Here is a 16,927-nt window from a genome sequence, read left to right as displayed (position 1 = left end):
GGAAAACAGAGGCTGTGAGAAAGGGTCAGAGATATGGAAAAGATTCTCTCTCCTCATTTCAAAGAAAATCACATATGTATGTGTAATGGTATTGCTTGGAAATGTGCATCTATCCCCTGGACAGCTACTTCTCGGAGATCTGTTCTGGAAGACTAGGTAGTGTTCACACAGTTACTGTGGTACACCTCTTGTCAAGTAAAATTCGTGTTATTTGTTAAGGTGGCTGTACAGCTTGGCCTTACACCATATGTGTGTAAGTGTAGGTATTTAGAAGGAGCCTTGAATGCTAGTAATAAAAGTCAGTGAGAATATGCGTGAATACCCACAGGAGGAAATTCATGGCAAAGAGGACTGTGGGGCAACTACTCCTGCTTCAGTTATCTCATTCCATTCTTTGTTTTAACCGTGCTTCTAACCACAGAATATTAGCAACAAAATTACAATTTCGCTATTTTGATCCTTCTTGATTCATGGTTTCAAACTACTCTGCAAATATTATATATGATTTTTTATACAACTTCTGTAAATATTATTGTTAGCACTATTTTTGCTCATTTTTCCACATCAAAAATTTAAAATTTCTTGAAAAAAAATTAGAGCAAACCACAAGCTTATTCCTTCCTTACCCCATGGATCTCTGTATGCATTGATCAGTTTTAGTCAGCCAGTGTTTGGGTCGGAGTGCTAAAGGAAACTTCTGAGCCACAGAAAAAGAGTTTTGAAGACTACTGGATTAACGTAGCAATGTCACCATGTATCATGATAATAAAGCCCATACTGATCTATACAAGGGTAACTTATGTCCCAGGGTGGTAGTTTTTGTTTTATCTTCCTTCACACACACACCCCCACACACCCACACACCCCTAAATAGCCAATGAAACCAGAAGACAGTTGTATTTTGGACAATTGTTCCACGTAGAAGCTGTTCTTGATTGATTTTGGCACTGTCCTATATTTGTGTAATTATTGTCCCAGATTTCTGCCAAAGACTTGAAAATTTAGTCACCTGGTTAACAGGCTTAGCTTGCCTACAGCAACAACGGACACGTGAGTCAACATCACGTCACCTGTTGTTCTCTACTGACGCGAAAAGTAAAGGATACAGATTCTTTTTTACATCTTTTCACATCCAGGGTCACAGGGCTAAGTTTTCAAACACTATGTAAAGAAAACATGAGTGAACAAAAGGAAGCAATTGCATGTGAATGATTCAAAAGGCAAGTCCAGCTCAAAGAGGAGATTTCAACAAAGCTGTTCTACTCCCAAAGACAAATCTCTAGGGGGTTTCAAATGTATTTCAATTATGCATGTAAAATTAGAATGATGAAATAAATTAGATAAATAGCTTTCATGGCCATTTCCCTCTTCTTTCAGCCATAAACATTCTTGTTCCTACAGTTCTTGTACACGAAGTATAACAAGGCAGATATAGTTATAGATAGAATGTGACCTATAATTTTAAGTCATGTCTTACATGCACATAGTTTTTGCTGGGTTGGTTTTCAAGTTGCAGGTAGAGTGCACGTGTCCTTATTGTCAAGCAGGTGTCTTGTTTTTATGCCATATAGCTTCCTGAGTACCGTAGGCAAGATTTATAAACAGAGGCTCATATTCTGATTATTATCTAAGTTTAGAAGTTTTCTTTTCTTTCCCCTCCCACTTGGGTACAGAATAGGATGGATAGAAAACCAGGAAAGAGCGAACTTCTGCTTCTTCCCACTGTCACAGGAAATATTAGGTGACTTAAAAGGATCAGGTAACAACGGGCTCATGGTTGGTGTTTGCCAAAGTAGATGGGCAACTGTATCAGCTCCAAATCCCTTTTGGCCACCGTCTTTATGTACTTTTCTGGTTATGCCCAAAATCAGAATCCTTCTTATGTTTCAACTACTATGCCTCTTAAAAATTCCCTGTGCACATCTGTTGACATATAAAAGAATTACTTCAATTGCTTGCTTAAACGTTGGTATAGATATGCAATGATATATTTAACAATAGTTATATGTATTATATGCAGTTATAGACTTTAGCTGAAAAGAAATTGAAAAAAATGAAGTGATCAAACTGAAGACTCTGTATTTTTCCTATCACATAGCTATGCAGCAATTTCTAACACTTTAGGTAACTATTTCTAGAATGTAAATACATACAAGTACAAATGTGTTCCTACTTGATTTATCCAGGAGAAATGCAGACTAATGTTTTGGCCAAAGTATTGCAAGATTTGTGTTTCTACTAACTCATTTGAAAGTGGTTCACTTTCAAATCTGCTTTTGTTCTTCCTTTTTTTTCCCTTTCAAAAACCTATAGTTTTTAATGGAGGTAGAAGGAGAAACGTTATAGGCACAAATGAAGGTGGACTTCTAGGCCTACAGACGCTAGGCACAGGGTAAACATGTAGATCTTACAGAAGTGATATCAAGCCCGTGACAAAGCTGAGGGACGTTACTACAGTACTGGGATATAAAAATACTTTCTCAGAATTTAATTAAGGAATTTTGTGTAGGGTTAATCTGGTTTCTATAATACTATTACGTTACTGCCACACGAATCGAGTTGGGATGTTGCTTCATGTGTAGCTTTTACAAAACTTAAATTACCATTCCAGATAAGAAGCCAAAAGTACATAACAAAACAACCTGAGAAGGGTGTAAAAAAAGAAGTGAACTCCTGTTCTCTAACCTTCTTTTAGCTGAGAATTCATCATTTTTGTATGAACTGCGCTCTTGGAGTTATATACCATTCCTCTTGAGGTTGAACAAGAGCACTTAGATGAGCCACATGAAACTGCTTCTTTACAGAAAGCAAGCTATGCTGTGATCAGCAGGACCGAGAGGTCTGACTTCGTGCCTTCTGTCACCTGCGCTCCCCAATAACTCCCTTCCCTCAGCCCACATCACTTTACGGGGCATGTCAGTGCAGCAGGGTCAGAGGTAGCTGTTGGTCAGCCAGGGTGTATCCTGCTGCGTTCGCCACCCTGCGCCGCGCTGGGTGGGTGGCTGGAGGGGCTTAGAGGGGACAAAAAGCCGAGTTTAGAAATGGGAGCTCACTGGGGCTTTTGCTGGTTTTGTTGGGGTTTTGGGGGGTTTAGTCCTGTCCTCCCCCCCCCCCCCAATTTTTATGCATCTAGTGGGATCTTTTCCTGCCAGTAAACTTTGCTTGAGAGGATTCGAAGTTTGAAAGTCTTACATTTGTAGAGATGAACAAATGCGTAGATAGGCAAGCAGATGTTGTGGTTGCCTTAAAGAGGCAATGTCTTCGTATTCATTTATGTGTTGGAATTATCAGTGTAATAATAAGTGAATTTTATTTCACAAACAAATGCCTTTTAGATTATGTCCTGTATTTCTGGTTTTAAGATAACATTATCGTCGTCTTTATGGATTATTTTGATGTTTTTGTGAACATTAGAACTTTCCCACTTGGAACAAGTGGTCTTATCAATTATCCTTATAATTTCTCTCATTTTTCTTGTGCTCCCAATTTACAAAAAAAGGAAGACATACCTTAGTTTTTCCTCTTAGATCGAATATTAAATCACACACCAGGCTGCAGTCACATCTAAACTTTTGAACTGCAATTTTTATTATTTTGCTCTTTAGAGAGAGCGCCTGATTTTATACAATTCATAGCAACAGTTTAGTGTGTCCTAACGTCCTTTGGGAGCAGTGGCGTGCTCAGACAGGTGAGAAGTCGTCTGAGTTTATGAGAATATAATCGCAGCCTAGCTGTGGAAATTTGTCTTTGTGCCACCAGTGTTTTTCAAATTCTAAAGAAATGTCTTTGGGTGCTCAGTATACTCTCCCCAAAACGGAAGATATAAACAATTGTGATTTTTAATATTTTTCCTAACATTATTTCACTGGTAGCTCGGTTTCAGTGTAGCATTGCCTCAGAACCTCAGTTCTATTCCAACAGGTTAGAGCTCTGTAAATTCTCCTCTGTGTGAATGGAGTCATCTAACAGGGTGGGAGCTGGATCCAGCTTCTGTGCACTCTTCTGCTAATAAAGCAAGCCCTCTGCACACCAGCGTTTTGCCATCAGGCTGTGAAGCCACATTTATAAATCCCTGTGCAAAAGAATGAAATTATTCCTGGCTATTGATTGCAAGGCTGTTAGAGCCTTAATAATAACTTTCAGTTCAGCATTTCCTTCCCTTTACCTCTGACGTCTTTGAGCTCTGCACCATAAAGGACAATCAATACTGCCAATATCAGACCATTTTGCTGTAATTTCCAAAAAAATTTAAGTAAGAAATTATCAAATAAGTAGGTTTTTTTCCCTAAGTCTTGATAATGTAAAGCAGGTAAAGAACCATCGACTGCCTATATATATTTTTTTGTGCATATATGTATATATACTTTATATATGTATATGCTTATATATAATAACATACTACTTATTTTAAATGGTAATTCTCCTTCTGCTTCCTTGAATACCAGTAGGAGTTTTGCTGTGATGGTCTTTCCTACCAGAAGTCTAAGTGACTATGTATCTTGTTAACTGCTGACTGAAAAGTAAGGCTTCGCCTACTTGCAGAAGCCTTCATGTGTGACAGCGAAGCACTGAAGCCAGAATAACCAACTGTATTCTCATGGCCTGATATGAAGGAAGCAGATTTATATAGTCCTGCAGACAGTTATGTTACTTCGTCTGAATTTATTATTTTGTTGTATTTGAGTTGGGAATTTTTGAGCTAAAATAGTTAGGAGTAACATTACCATGTTTAGAGCATTGCCACCTATATAATGTGTATATCTACAACTCTGAAAGTCAGTGGGAAAGAAAACTAGAATGTGTTCTCTCATATAATGCCAGGATGCTGTGCTCAGTCAGCTTCAGTTGTCCTTCCTTTTGTCTGAGTGCCGCTTACTTGGGTAATAAGTATGAAGCAGGAAAAACTCAATATAAGCAACAGAAAAATGTCATTCTCATGCTTTGTCAGAAGACTCCCAATATGTAGGCACTGTAATCTGTAACACAAGCTAACCGGTGTTCTCATTTACCTTCTTTTTTATGTAACTGCCTGAATAAAAGGCCCTTTAAAAGGTAAAACTGCTCTGTTATACCTTTTTATTTTCGATAATCTGGCATTTTGAGAACTGTAACCTTTCTTTTAAAATCTTGTAATGGAAATACATAATATACTCATTACACCATTTTAGCAATTACCTTTTCAGGAACATGTATTTACAATATTCTTAAAGTCAAATGTCACAGTATAATCATGTTTCATATTCTTGAGGTTTGATCCTATGTACATCCTGCTGTGAATCCATCAAAGCAATTCTAGTGGCAGAATTGATTGATCCATATATGTATTCAAAAACTTGTCTTGTGCCTTGCTGAAGGTGTAGAGGTACATTTGTCATTGGGAAGATTCTTGACCATGTCAACATTGGCCAGCTAACCACAGCTGTGGAGTGTGTCAGCGGCTTTTGCCTTGCAGGCATCACAGTGCCCCGTGATTCTAAATGCGAGACCCTCCTCCACTTTTGGCAGAAACAACTGAGGGCAACTTGCACCCCCAGCACAGGTGGCACGGTAGTGCTTGCCTGGGGTCCACAGAGCACTTGCACACCTCTCAGGTGATGGAAGAACAGAGCAATGGGTTGTGTAGGAACCAACGGCAGCAATGGTCACAGATGCTCTTACTCAGCTGGGAGCTCGTATGAACAGGGCACGGTTCAAAGCACGTGAACTGCAGGTGGGTCATTGCTTCACACCAGTGTATGGCTCCCAAAGCAGAGAACTGGCAAGCTCGGGAGAGTTGGATGCTGTTCTCCAGGAAATGCCTTCCTGAGTTGGGGAACTCAGCAGAAAGGCTACAGAGATGCAGGCAATACTCTAGCGGCAGCCCTGTGGCCGAGGCAGCCCTTGTTCTTGCAAGCCAGGTAGTATCAGTGCCCCTTCACATGCTTTCTCAGCTCAGACCTTGTGGCTGGAGACAGAGGAACACCGAGATACTCCAGACTTCTTTGGGTGCGTGAGATGTAGACGTGCGCCTGTCAGAAAAGAGTGCACTGAAGCAGCTTGCTCACCTGCATGAAGCGAAGGAAAGAAGGTCCAAAGAAAGTTGGTGTTTCCAAAAGAATATGTGGTTGGTATGGTCGGCCTTGAATGTCTCCTTTTTGCCACAATTTCTGAGCACATAGTACAGTAAGTTATTGCTTAAAATTGAATATCCTTTCCCAAACTCTCTTGGAGAGCACTTGCAGTCCTGAAAACCATCCGTCTTCCTATAGACAACCGCTCTACGTTTCTGCGCCAGAGCCCATTCTGCAAGGCACATTTCTGTACCTTATTTCTTGTGCTAATGTAGGTCTTTGCTATTTTTTCTTGAAGGCAATCAGTCTTCCAAAATATGCTGGAATAGGTCTCCAAATGAATTCTTTCTTAGTATGTTTGAAAATCACTGCAGTAGGCAAAAGCATTTGAAGAAAAACTGCTCTCAAAATAGCTCAGTTAAGAATACTGAAGGCATTGTACTCACCTATGCAGTAATACAGTCCTTCAAAATGGATTATCCTTGTAAATTTTCCACTAAGAAGTCACTTATTTCCATTTTTTCCTCCCTTTGCCGCTCCCTTTGCCTCTCCCTTTCCTTTTTCTCGCTCCTCTTCTTCTTTCTCGCTCTCTTCTCTCTTTTTCTCTTCTTTCTTCTTCTCTTTTTCTCTTTTCCTCTTTTCCCTGTTTTGTTATTTCCTATACTGTGGAGAGAATCCATAGTAAAAATAAATATTCAGAGTGGTAGTGGCTGCTGCACTTTTTTTGTACTCTTGGTGAGAGAAACCCACCTGTGTGCTTGTGGACGGAGCGGGTGCTGCTGGCAACAATTCCCACGTCTCAGGCACACTGTGTAACGATGCACACAGGGGCTGCACATGTTGGAGGACCCGTAGGTACTGTACTGAGCAATAACCTGTCCTCAGCATTGCTCTGGACCACTGGGAGGATAGGTTAGAATTCGTTTACCTTATATTGTTTCACTAAAAAATTGCTGGAAATCTTGTGGTGCGGTCGAAAAACTTCCAGTACAGAAGGTGTTCAGATACGCATTTTCCTGTCTTTAATATTTTCTGTGGGTATATGCAGTATTTATCGTACAGTGCTTATATAGTTCCTTTCACTTCTTAAATCACAAAGTGGTTTTTACAACATGGTTCTTTGTCTTCTTTTCGTAGGCATTTCCTATTTAAACATGGATCTGGGTCTTCAGCTATCTTCAGCGCGGCCAGTCAGAACTATCCTCTAACATCCAATACTGTTTACTCTCCACCTCCTAGGCCTCTTCCTAGAAGTACCTTTTCTAGACCTGCCTTCACTTTTAACAAACCTTACAGGTGTTGCAACTGGAAGTGCACTGCTTTGAGTGCTACTGCTATTACCGTTACCCTGGCCTTGTTGCTAGCCTATGTTATCGGTAAGCCTCTCTTTCTTTTCTATGCTGAATTATTCTTTACCTTTTCTGTTCCCTTGTCGTGCTTGCTTTTACACTAATACAAATCATGTTTTACTAATAATGTTTGCTATTGGGTGCTTTGTAAATTCTGGTGAACAAAATGCTAGGTTGGCCAGAGGTTGAATACAACATGGAATTCTCATTAACTTTCTACTCTGTTAACCTTGATACTGCCTAATAGAGAAAGAAATATTATTCAAGATGACATGTTTATACTAGCAGAGGACTCCTACTGATTTTAATTGCTGTGATATTTTTCTTAAATTAAACATTTGATTTTCATATTAAGCCTTACAACATTGTTGCTCTTAAAGAATTATTTGGAAAAGACTGATAATGCTTAATTGTAGTTTGCCTTGCTACCTTTATTTCATTTCTTCAGCCTGATCACAATTTAAATATTGCATTTTTTCCAATTCTTATATCATTGGCTAGGATGACAGCTAGCTTTAAAATATGTAGTATCTTACACCAGATTTCTAAGATATATTTTGCTGTCCCCTTATTGAATTGATGTTTCAGACAAAACTTAGATTGAAGTGCAGTTATTAATTTCCAGCTCATCTCTGTAAGTACCTAACTTTGCAATTTTGTTATCACGAAAGATTGGCAGGATTTATCCAAGTAGCTAGAAATGCCTTCCTTATTTTTTGGAAGATAGATGTATCAGAGGTGGGCTTGGAGTTGATGTCAGTACGGTCAAACATGGGAGAGCAAGTCTTTGTGACTTACTATATGAGATTTTGGCTGAACATTAATTATCGCTTTGGTTTTTCAATCTGAATTGAAAGTATTGCCAGTCGTCATGTAGAATCCTAGAATGCGACTGTGGCTTCTGTAAACCTAGAGAAAGCTAATTACTTTCTGCTTGTGTGACGCACTTTAGCACACGCACTCTTGGTTTGTTTAGTTGCCCGTTCAGAGGTGGGCAGGAGCCAAACTATCCCCAAAGTCTTGTAGCTTGAGTGGGAATGACTCTGGGTTTGCCTGGAAGAGTGGTTTGTGCTTGGTAAAACTTGTACAGCAATACAAGTACAGGTACCCCAAACCGAGAAGTGGCCACTGATTTTCTGTAATCTCTGAATAAATGTCTTTGTAGTGAAAATTATTACATTTTTCAGTCATTTTTGTTTTCCACTGGTTTTTTTGGTCCAAACAAAACTGGATTTTTGGTGACAAAGTTATGGTTACTGTCAGTGAGATGCTCATCAGGAGGGATTTTTCCTAACAACCTCATCTAATGCAGATGGGAAAGCAGATTTGATCATTTCTGGTGTATGATTATTTGAAAGCACCTGAGGATCTAGTAAGCTACATTAATTGCAGATTTACATAACAGCTGGTGAGCATATGCCCTCGGTTAGGACTGGCTGTATAATTTTTGCAGCCTCATCTGTTTGCCACATATATATCCCACCCACACCATTTCGATTTTATCTGGATGAAGCACTGTCTTTTTCATCCCTGCTTAGATTTCAGTCTGCAAGTGAGCTTTTTTTCACTTTCTAGAAATATACTGCTGCACGTCGTCAGCCTGAGAGGCTGTAAGCGCTCCATGTCACTGTGAATTGAAAAGCTCTATATGAATTCCCTGTAGACGTGCCTGTGTACAGATCCTGTGTGGTAACATAAAGGTGTAACATGTTTTCTTTTGTTGGGCAGAACTAGGTAAAATGAAGATATCTTCGTATTTTATAAATTATTTCTAGTTATGTTTTCTATAGTGAAATATAAATCTCTGAACCAGGAATTCTGATTTGGAAAATTTTCCAAGACGCCATTATTTCCTCTTGTTGGCCCCAGAATTGTTACAGTTGCATAAACGTTCCTGCAGATTCAGGTTAGTTTATTCCAAATTAATATTCATGCTGCCCCTTTCTAGTTGGTTAAATATTTAAGTAAGTTCATGGTCTGTTCTTATGAGTCAGGTACCTTAGTGCTTTCCCTTTTGTTAGGTAGGAGCAATAGCATATAAACTATTTTCAAAGTTCACTTGCTCTGTAGGGTTTCATATTTGCATATCTTTTCATGTAAGAAATTTAAATGTGCAGGTTTTAAATAAGAGTAGCTGAATATACAAAACCAGACTGTATGTAACACTCAAGTTAAAATTCACTCCCCCAAGTATTTTGTCTTTGGTCACCGTGTTTCAAGCCCCTCAGTCCTCGCTCCGCAGGATTTCCTTCAAGTCAGAGGGAGTTATGTCTGAGCAATGACTACAGAGTTGGGCCCAAATTGCAAAACAAAACTCACTTTAATTTCAGGATCAGACTTAACCTGGGATCAGCACAGTGGTTGTTACTGGAAGAATAAGAGGGACTATGTAAAGGTGAAATTATTTTCGCCATTTTATTTTATGGCATAGTCTGCATTTACTGATAATGCGCTGTGATTTCAGGCCAAACGAACATAGATCAATATTTAACATTAAGCTTTTTCTTTCCATTATCTAACAACTTATAGGTGCTTTTTCAAATATCTTGTACTGCTGTTAGATGCATGAGCTACATGTTACTATTAAAAATAGGCCCAAATGTTGACCTCAAGTCAGAACATTCCCAAAGCCTTAGAAACCCTAACGCTTACTCCAGATCAAAAATTTGCAAATGGCGCTTATAACGAACTGAGACCCGTGCCAGAGTGCTCGGAGCTGTGATTTCTTCTCAGTCAAAAGTTAGCTCAAAGCTGTGATTTCTTCTCAGTCAAAAGTTAAAGCAGCAGAATGGTTTTATGCTTTTATTTTTTTATTCTGTCCCTATTATCAGTGAGACTCAGTAGAGCAGCTTTTACTTGAGAACACATATTTCTTCTGTATTTTCTCTCCTTTGAACTAAAGGAGAGTTAAAAAAAATATTTTATCTTCATGCTTCCATTTTTGGCCTATAATCACCGTGTTTATTATTTGGTCCTTTCTGAAATAAATTTGGCTATTATATGGACAGTAAGGAAATTATAGAATGCTGTAAATGGTTGTGTAACAGCTGATTCATTGAAAATCTTCAGTCATAATATTTAGTTTATCAAGTAAAACACATATTTTCACTTCAACAGGAGTAATTTCTGTGAATAGGTTCTGAAGTCATAGTAGTTACTCCAGAAAAACCTCATTTCACAAAGTGGATGTTTGGTCTCCACGCTACGCTGTCAGTGTTTTGAATTACTTTCTATCAAATAAAGGGCGTACATACTTTTCTTCTTCTTCTCCTGTACTTTCACGTACATTGAGGACCGTAATGCCTTCACGGCAGTCTCGGGCACAGCTGCTTGCGTTTGCCCACGAAGAGGGCAGAGAGGCAGGTGAGCCGCGGGGACGCCCACCAGGGCTCCCCTGGTGCGTTGGTGCGTGCCGTCGGCACGTCGGGCTGCAGCGGCTTCCCCGGCGGCTCCCGGGAGCCTGGCGGGGGCCGTGGGAGGCGGGCAGAGCCTTCGGTCAAGGCAGAGGGGAATTGCCGGTGGAGTGAAAGGCTGACTAGGGAAAACAAGCTATCTGCTCTTCAGAGGGCAACACGGAACGGGCAGAATCTGTCTCTGTCTGGAGGGCGTACGAGCGTGTGTGTTTTAAAGATTTATGCAAATGAATGCCCAAATTTAAAAAAAAAAAAAATCTTGAGGGAAAATACTTGAAATCCAGTGACCTTAAAAGTTTTTCTGGTTTTGATCGTAAAACAGAAACGGATAAATCCCCGGCTATGTGTTGATGTATATTTCTCTGGCATGGGGTGTTTGAAAGGACTGAGCTGGATCCGTGTCACCAGTCCAGGCTCAGCTACTTACAGAGATGGCACCTTGCAAAAAGGACAGTGTGGAAAAGAAAAGTGAAATTTCTCTAATACCTTTTAAATGGTTTATTTTATCTGGTAAGTACAGCGAGGACTAGCAGACACAGCGTATGTAGTGATGGCCAAAGGCTATAGCATAGATTTGTAATTATCACATGAAAGACAAGAAGTTACCAGTTTGAGTCAATGCACTCAATAGCTGTGTCTTTCTGCTCATCTTTTGGGCTGTGTTGCTATAAAGAGTTTAAAATAGGCAACATTGTGGAGTGGTATAGTAAATATTCTCTTTTTTTTATCTCATTGCAATAAAAACCTAAGAGGCCATCAGCAATTAAAGAAGTGTGACCAAAAATTTAAGAGTAAGCAAGGCAAATACAAGAGGTAGAATAAGAAATAAAATATTTTCCCGTAATTTTTCAGCGCCACACCATTTTCTTTATGTACAATACAGTGGTTGGTGTGGCTTCTCATCTTGTCAGTTATTTTTAGCCCGTTAGTAAGTAGGATTTTTCTTCCGTGATACCTTACCATTTTATCAGCAGCTGATTTGGACTTGCAAATCACTGGTGCTATTGATCAAAGGTGCTGAACTCCCACGGTTCCTATTGATTTCAGCAGGAGATGCAAATGTTCAGTGCCTCTGAAAATTGCATCCCGTGTTCTTAGATTTAACCATCCCTGACTACAAAATGACTATTTTGTATACAAATGAGTTCTCAGGTATGAATATGAAGTTCACCCTATCCTTCATGGCATTATCATTATTTATGAGTATGCACTGGAGATGGGTGTTGGGTCTTATATTCACATGGAAGGTGAGGAAATTAAAACCTCTCTGCTGTCTGCCATTATGACCTGTCATTTCTCACGCTGTGCACAAGGTAGAGGAGTGATGGTTTCAACGCTGGGAAAAGCCAGGCCAAATTTTAAGGACATAGGTGTCTCGGTGCATAGATTTATAATATTGGTTGCATAGCTTTATACAATATGAAACTGAAATCCTTAACTCTGAGAACTAGAAGTTATGCAGAGAAGGCTCAAGGGGAAAATCTGCTGATTTTACACTGAAGAATATCGTGGTATAGTAAACGTTGCTGAACGTTTCAGGAATATGTAACAGCCACGATGCAGATGTGCAACTCTGGAATGTTGTTGAACTCCTTATTGGGGCAGCTCTCGCTGGGACAGGTACATCAGGGTTTCGCAGCTGGAAATAATGGTGTGTGTTCTTTCTGAGCCTGGGTCTGGCTGGTGAACTTGATATTGTCACAGATCTTTAAGTACACTAAGAAGAAAGCCTGACAACATTGTACTGTTGTCTAAGATTAGGTTTTGTTTGTTCTTAAGTCTGACTTAGTAATGAAAAATGAAACCATGCTAGTCATTATACGTCCCGGTAGGAGGATTGCAGGGAAGGAGGGGATATTTCTATTCTCAGGGATAAAAATATGTTAAGTATAAAGAGAAGACTGCTTGAGAAAAAGGAGAATGCTTGCGAGTTAAGATGGCTATAATTAATATATGGAAAAATCCTTATTTCAAGAAAGGCCATATATGGTCCAAAATAACTTACCACTTCAATATGGATTTAAAACAAACCCCAAATATTCATAAGACTGAATATAATAGTAACAGTCTCAAATTTTCAAATTTGGTTAGAGCAGAATGACACAGCATTTTATTTACAAAATGAGCGTACAAAAGGAGGACGGCCCTTCTGTAGGTCACGGTCAGAACTTTAATTCTGACTGTTATTTGTGTTCAGGTATTTTCACATTGCTTCACCTTTACAGCGCCCCACTGGAACTCAGGCACTGATGCGCCTGTGGCTTCATGCCACAGTGAAATCCAGTTTTATACGCAGAACTTGCTAGCAGTTATAGGAAATAAATACTTTTCTGGCACTTGGTCAGAGCAGGTGCAGAAAGACTAGTCAGCTGCTGATACATATTCTACTACAGCTCGTCTGAAGTCTAGGCTTCAGGGGGATGTTCTACTGAGATTTTGTAAAATAACTGTGAACAGCAGAGAAAGCTAAACAAAAGCCTTTACTGGAGGTCACCAGTTTGGAGAGACTCCACATTTGTAGGATTTTTGTCCTCTGAAGTTCGTCTTGCAGGTTGATAAGTGCTTATTGCAAAGGACTTTTTCGACATCTCCTCACTACCAAGAGTCTCTTTTGCGCTGGAGCCAAGCCTCTTATTCATATTCTGCCAAACGTGTAGCACAGGAGTTGACAAGCTGTGCTTACACAGAAGGTAGATAAGAATAAATTAAATTAGATCATTGGCTTCGTAGCAGATGGCGGGTTAATCCAGTTTGCAAAACGAGTCCTGAAAAAAATGCTTATATATTTGTGAATATTTATTCAAGTGTGCCACGGGATTGTGGGGACTGAGTTAGCTGATCTGGAAGTGTCAGTTTGTTTCATTTAAATGTTGCACAAAATAAGCAATCTGGCCATTTACTTCAGAAGTAAAGGCCCAAGCTTTGTTTCCGAACAGGGACCAACTGGTTTCGCTTACAGTAGTAATGTGAAGCAACCAAAAACCTGCCTCCGGATAGAGAAAGTCCCTGAGGCAGGATGAAGTCACACTAGCTTTTCATGGCGTTGTTCCATGAAGGAAGTTTATGGGAAGGGTAGAAGATCTAATTTATCTTCTTGAATTTATCTTCTTCTGCAAGAGATCTGGTTTTTGCCTAATAATAATTAATTTTTACCTAAGAAGCATAATAAATTAGTCAAGAAAAGCTCTGTACTACAAATAGAATCCTCTGTATTTGCAAGAGAGGTCAGTTAAAGTTACCCTGAGCACGGCTCCACTGTGCAGCCTGGCAAGGGCAGCATGACTGAGGATGAAGTTTAGCTTCACCATAATCCTGTGGCATCCTCCAGTCTCTTTAGCTCCACTGCCTACAGACCCCTCCAAATTTAGCATCTGCAATAACATCCATAATGCGTGTTGTGTAAAAAAAAAAAAAAAAAAAGTATGTCCTCTTTTGTGTTACAGTTTTATCTGAAACTGAATTAAATAGGTCTATCTAATAAAATATAAATGAAATATAGGTATGGTGGCATCCATCGTGTAAGCTCTATCTCCAAACGTTATGTAAGAAGATCAAATTTTGCCTTCAGATATATTTGCCTGCCTCCAGATCACCGTAGTGAAAGCGATGTACAACGCTGCTCGTGGCAGAATGCAACTCATAAATAACACAGAGCAAAGTAATAATGTAATGTAGAGGGCGGATACTGGAGGATCAAGCAAGCCAAGAAAGAATATCTTTTCAGATTAGCTTTGCAGTAGAATGGAAGAACCAAGGAAACAGAGGAATCAAGTTGGAAGTTCAAGAATGCCAGGTAAAGAAGCATGGTTGCTACCAGCAAGGAGAGAATATTGATACGCAGTTTTTAGATGAGAGGTTCAATGAGGGGATGTTATGGGCTGATGCTCCTGGTGACTCACCACAGCCCCTCCTAACTCAAAGTATGAATTTTGCATTTGTGAAGCACCCTGATGCTGCTAACAAGCTGTTTAATCTCCACTTGCCCGGTAGTCCTTGGTTTTTGTTTGAAACTGTAGCAGCTCACTAGTGACCTTACGCACCCTGCTAACAGCTGAGCTATTTTAGAGGCTGCAAAATACAAGATATCTGATTGCAGAATTTTTCTGGAATGCCAGGTAGGCAAAGCCAAAGTAGCTTTTGCTTTTTCTGTAATACCAGTGTAGTCATAAAACCTCAAAGGCTGGTTTTTTGTGTGTTCTGTGGGAACTTGAGCTACATCAAATAATGCATCTTTAGTCATAATGGTGGGGTTTGGTACCATTAGTCAGAGGCCGGCCTGCAAAAGTACTGTACTCAGTGTCTTTTTGCGTAAACATCAGTCTGGAAGGCTGAACTTCAAGGAAAGGACAGAGTCCTTCATCAGAAAGTGAATCTCCCTCCTTTTTACCCAGCCCAGTCCCAAGTTGGACAGAGTGATGGTGTCGTCATCTACTTGGTCTGTGGAGGGGGCGCTTGTACCTGGGCATTACACATGGGAAATACAGCTGAGAATCTTACAAATGGGTTTATGCTGTGGGCAATGACATTGTGGCCCACTGTTGAATTCCACACCATCTTCTCTGCCCCATTGGGAAAATGGGGAAAAGCAAAAGCCAGAAATCCACTAGAAAAATCAAAGACAGAGTGACTCAAAAAAGAAGTTCTTCTGAGCTTTTTAATGAAAATCAGAACGTGCCTATTTATTTCTAAAGAGATTTGAGAGAGAGAGATTTGAAAATTTATTTAATCTCATTCGGTGAAATATGTCTTTAAAACATGATGTACGTATGTTGTAGGAAACACAGGCTTTGTAGGAATTATCTATACCCTAGGTAGAAAAAAAAAAAAAAAAGTATCACAGAAAATGAAGAGGCAAGGTAAGGCTCTGTGGCTGCTAAATTAACATTATTCCCTGTAGTTAACTTCTGAAAGGTGTATCTCTAAGAATTAATGGCTTTACTGGTGTGTGTGGTCTGGTTAATACCAGAGCGATACCTGGATCTGAAGGTAATTTCTCAAGAGCTGTAGCTAATGTACTGAAAATGGGATTGGTTTTAAGATTGCAAGATGACCAGGTTTTGGCAGTGATAGAAGTCCTTCAGTTTAATCCAAGCAGACCTTATTTTCATAGCGATGTGCTTTGTTGTTCAAATGTTCAGTCTTGCACGTTGTTTAATGTGAAGCTGGTCTACCAGTATCCTGTGTCATCTTGGACGAGAAGTCCAAGGCTGGCAGAGACCGTCATCTCTACAGTGCAGTTGGTGTTTCTCAGGGAGGAAGCTGACTGTCAAGCATACATACAAATAGTTTTGCTGGCTTGCCAAGCTTTGGCAAGAGCTGTAAAAACAAGAGCACTTCCCCAGCCTGAAGGAAGACAAAGCAAGCAAACTATTCGAATTGGAGCAAATGGATGACAAAATGCATAGTGTGTGTCATCTGGGAAAGAGATACAGTAGGAAAAGGTGCATTACATATTCAGTCCTTGCTTTTTGTGACATACCTCTGCAGCACATGCAAATGCTCGCTCAGGAAATGAATAATAGCAACAATGCAAATGGCATAACAAAGCGTCTAGATTGTATTTATGATTCTATAACCACTAAAAGCTTATTAATGTGTGCAGTAGTGTTGATATGTTTCAAGTGCTGATAAAATTGTTTACATTTGTATAAATTAAATGTACATTCATTAGTTACAAATCCCATTGAATTTTGTTCCTTTTTGTTGTTATTAACTCTTTAAATCATAATAATGCCCAGAAGCTCAAGCCAGGAGCAAGAGCTGCCTGCTCGAGAGATCTCAAGGCATGTTGACTTTTGTTGTACCTTCTGTGTGTAGAAGTAATAAGTCTTGCATTAATAAGCTCAAAGATCAGAGCACAGGTCTGTGTGATCTGACTGCAAGACCCTTTTCAAAGTATTAGCATGGTCCCTTGACAATTTCCAGTCCATGGAATATGAAGCAATCCGGGCAAGTCTCTGGCTTGAGATCACAGAATCCCAGACTGGTGGGGGCTGGAAGGGAGCTCTGGAGATCACCCCGTCCCACCCCCTGCCTGAGCAGGCACACCCAGAGCAGGGGCACAGGGCCGCGTCCAGGCGGGGGGTGAATGTCTCCAGGGAAGGGACCCCACAGC

The 16,927-nt window shown here is 39.9% G+C and overlaps 1 protein-coding gene across 1 annotated transcript in view; it reads left to right on the top strand.

Annotated features, from left to right (window-relative positions):
• Positions 1 to 16,927, top strand: part of TENM1 (teneurin transmembrane protein 1) — a 256,403-nt gene that overhangs the window by 97,093 nt on the left and 142,383 nt on the right. Inside the window, exon 4 of the mRNA XM_075107184.1 lies at positions 7,188 to 7,426. Within this exon, the coding sequence (XP_074963285.1) occupies positions 7,188 to 7,426 (239 nt within the window). The remainder of the gene's footprint in view (positions 1 to 7,187; positions 7,427 to 16,927) is intronic.

Source organism: Phalacrocorax aristotelis, chromosome 11, assembly GCF_949628215.1.
Source record: "Phalacrocorax aristotelis chromosome 11, bGulAri2.1, whole genome shotgun sequence".
NCBI classification, from domain to species: Eukaryota; Metazoa; Chordata; class Aves; order Suliformes; family Phalacrocoracidae; genus Phalacrocorax; species Phalacrocorax aristotelis.
Note: the sequence above shows the minus strand (reverse complement) of the source record. Positions and strands in the feature narration are given on the sequence as shown.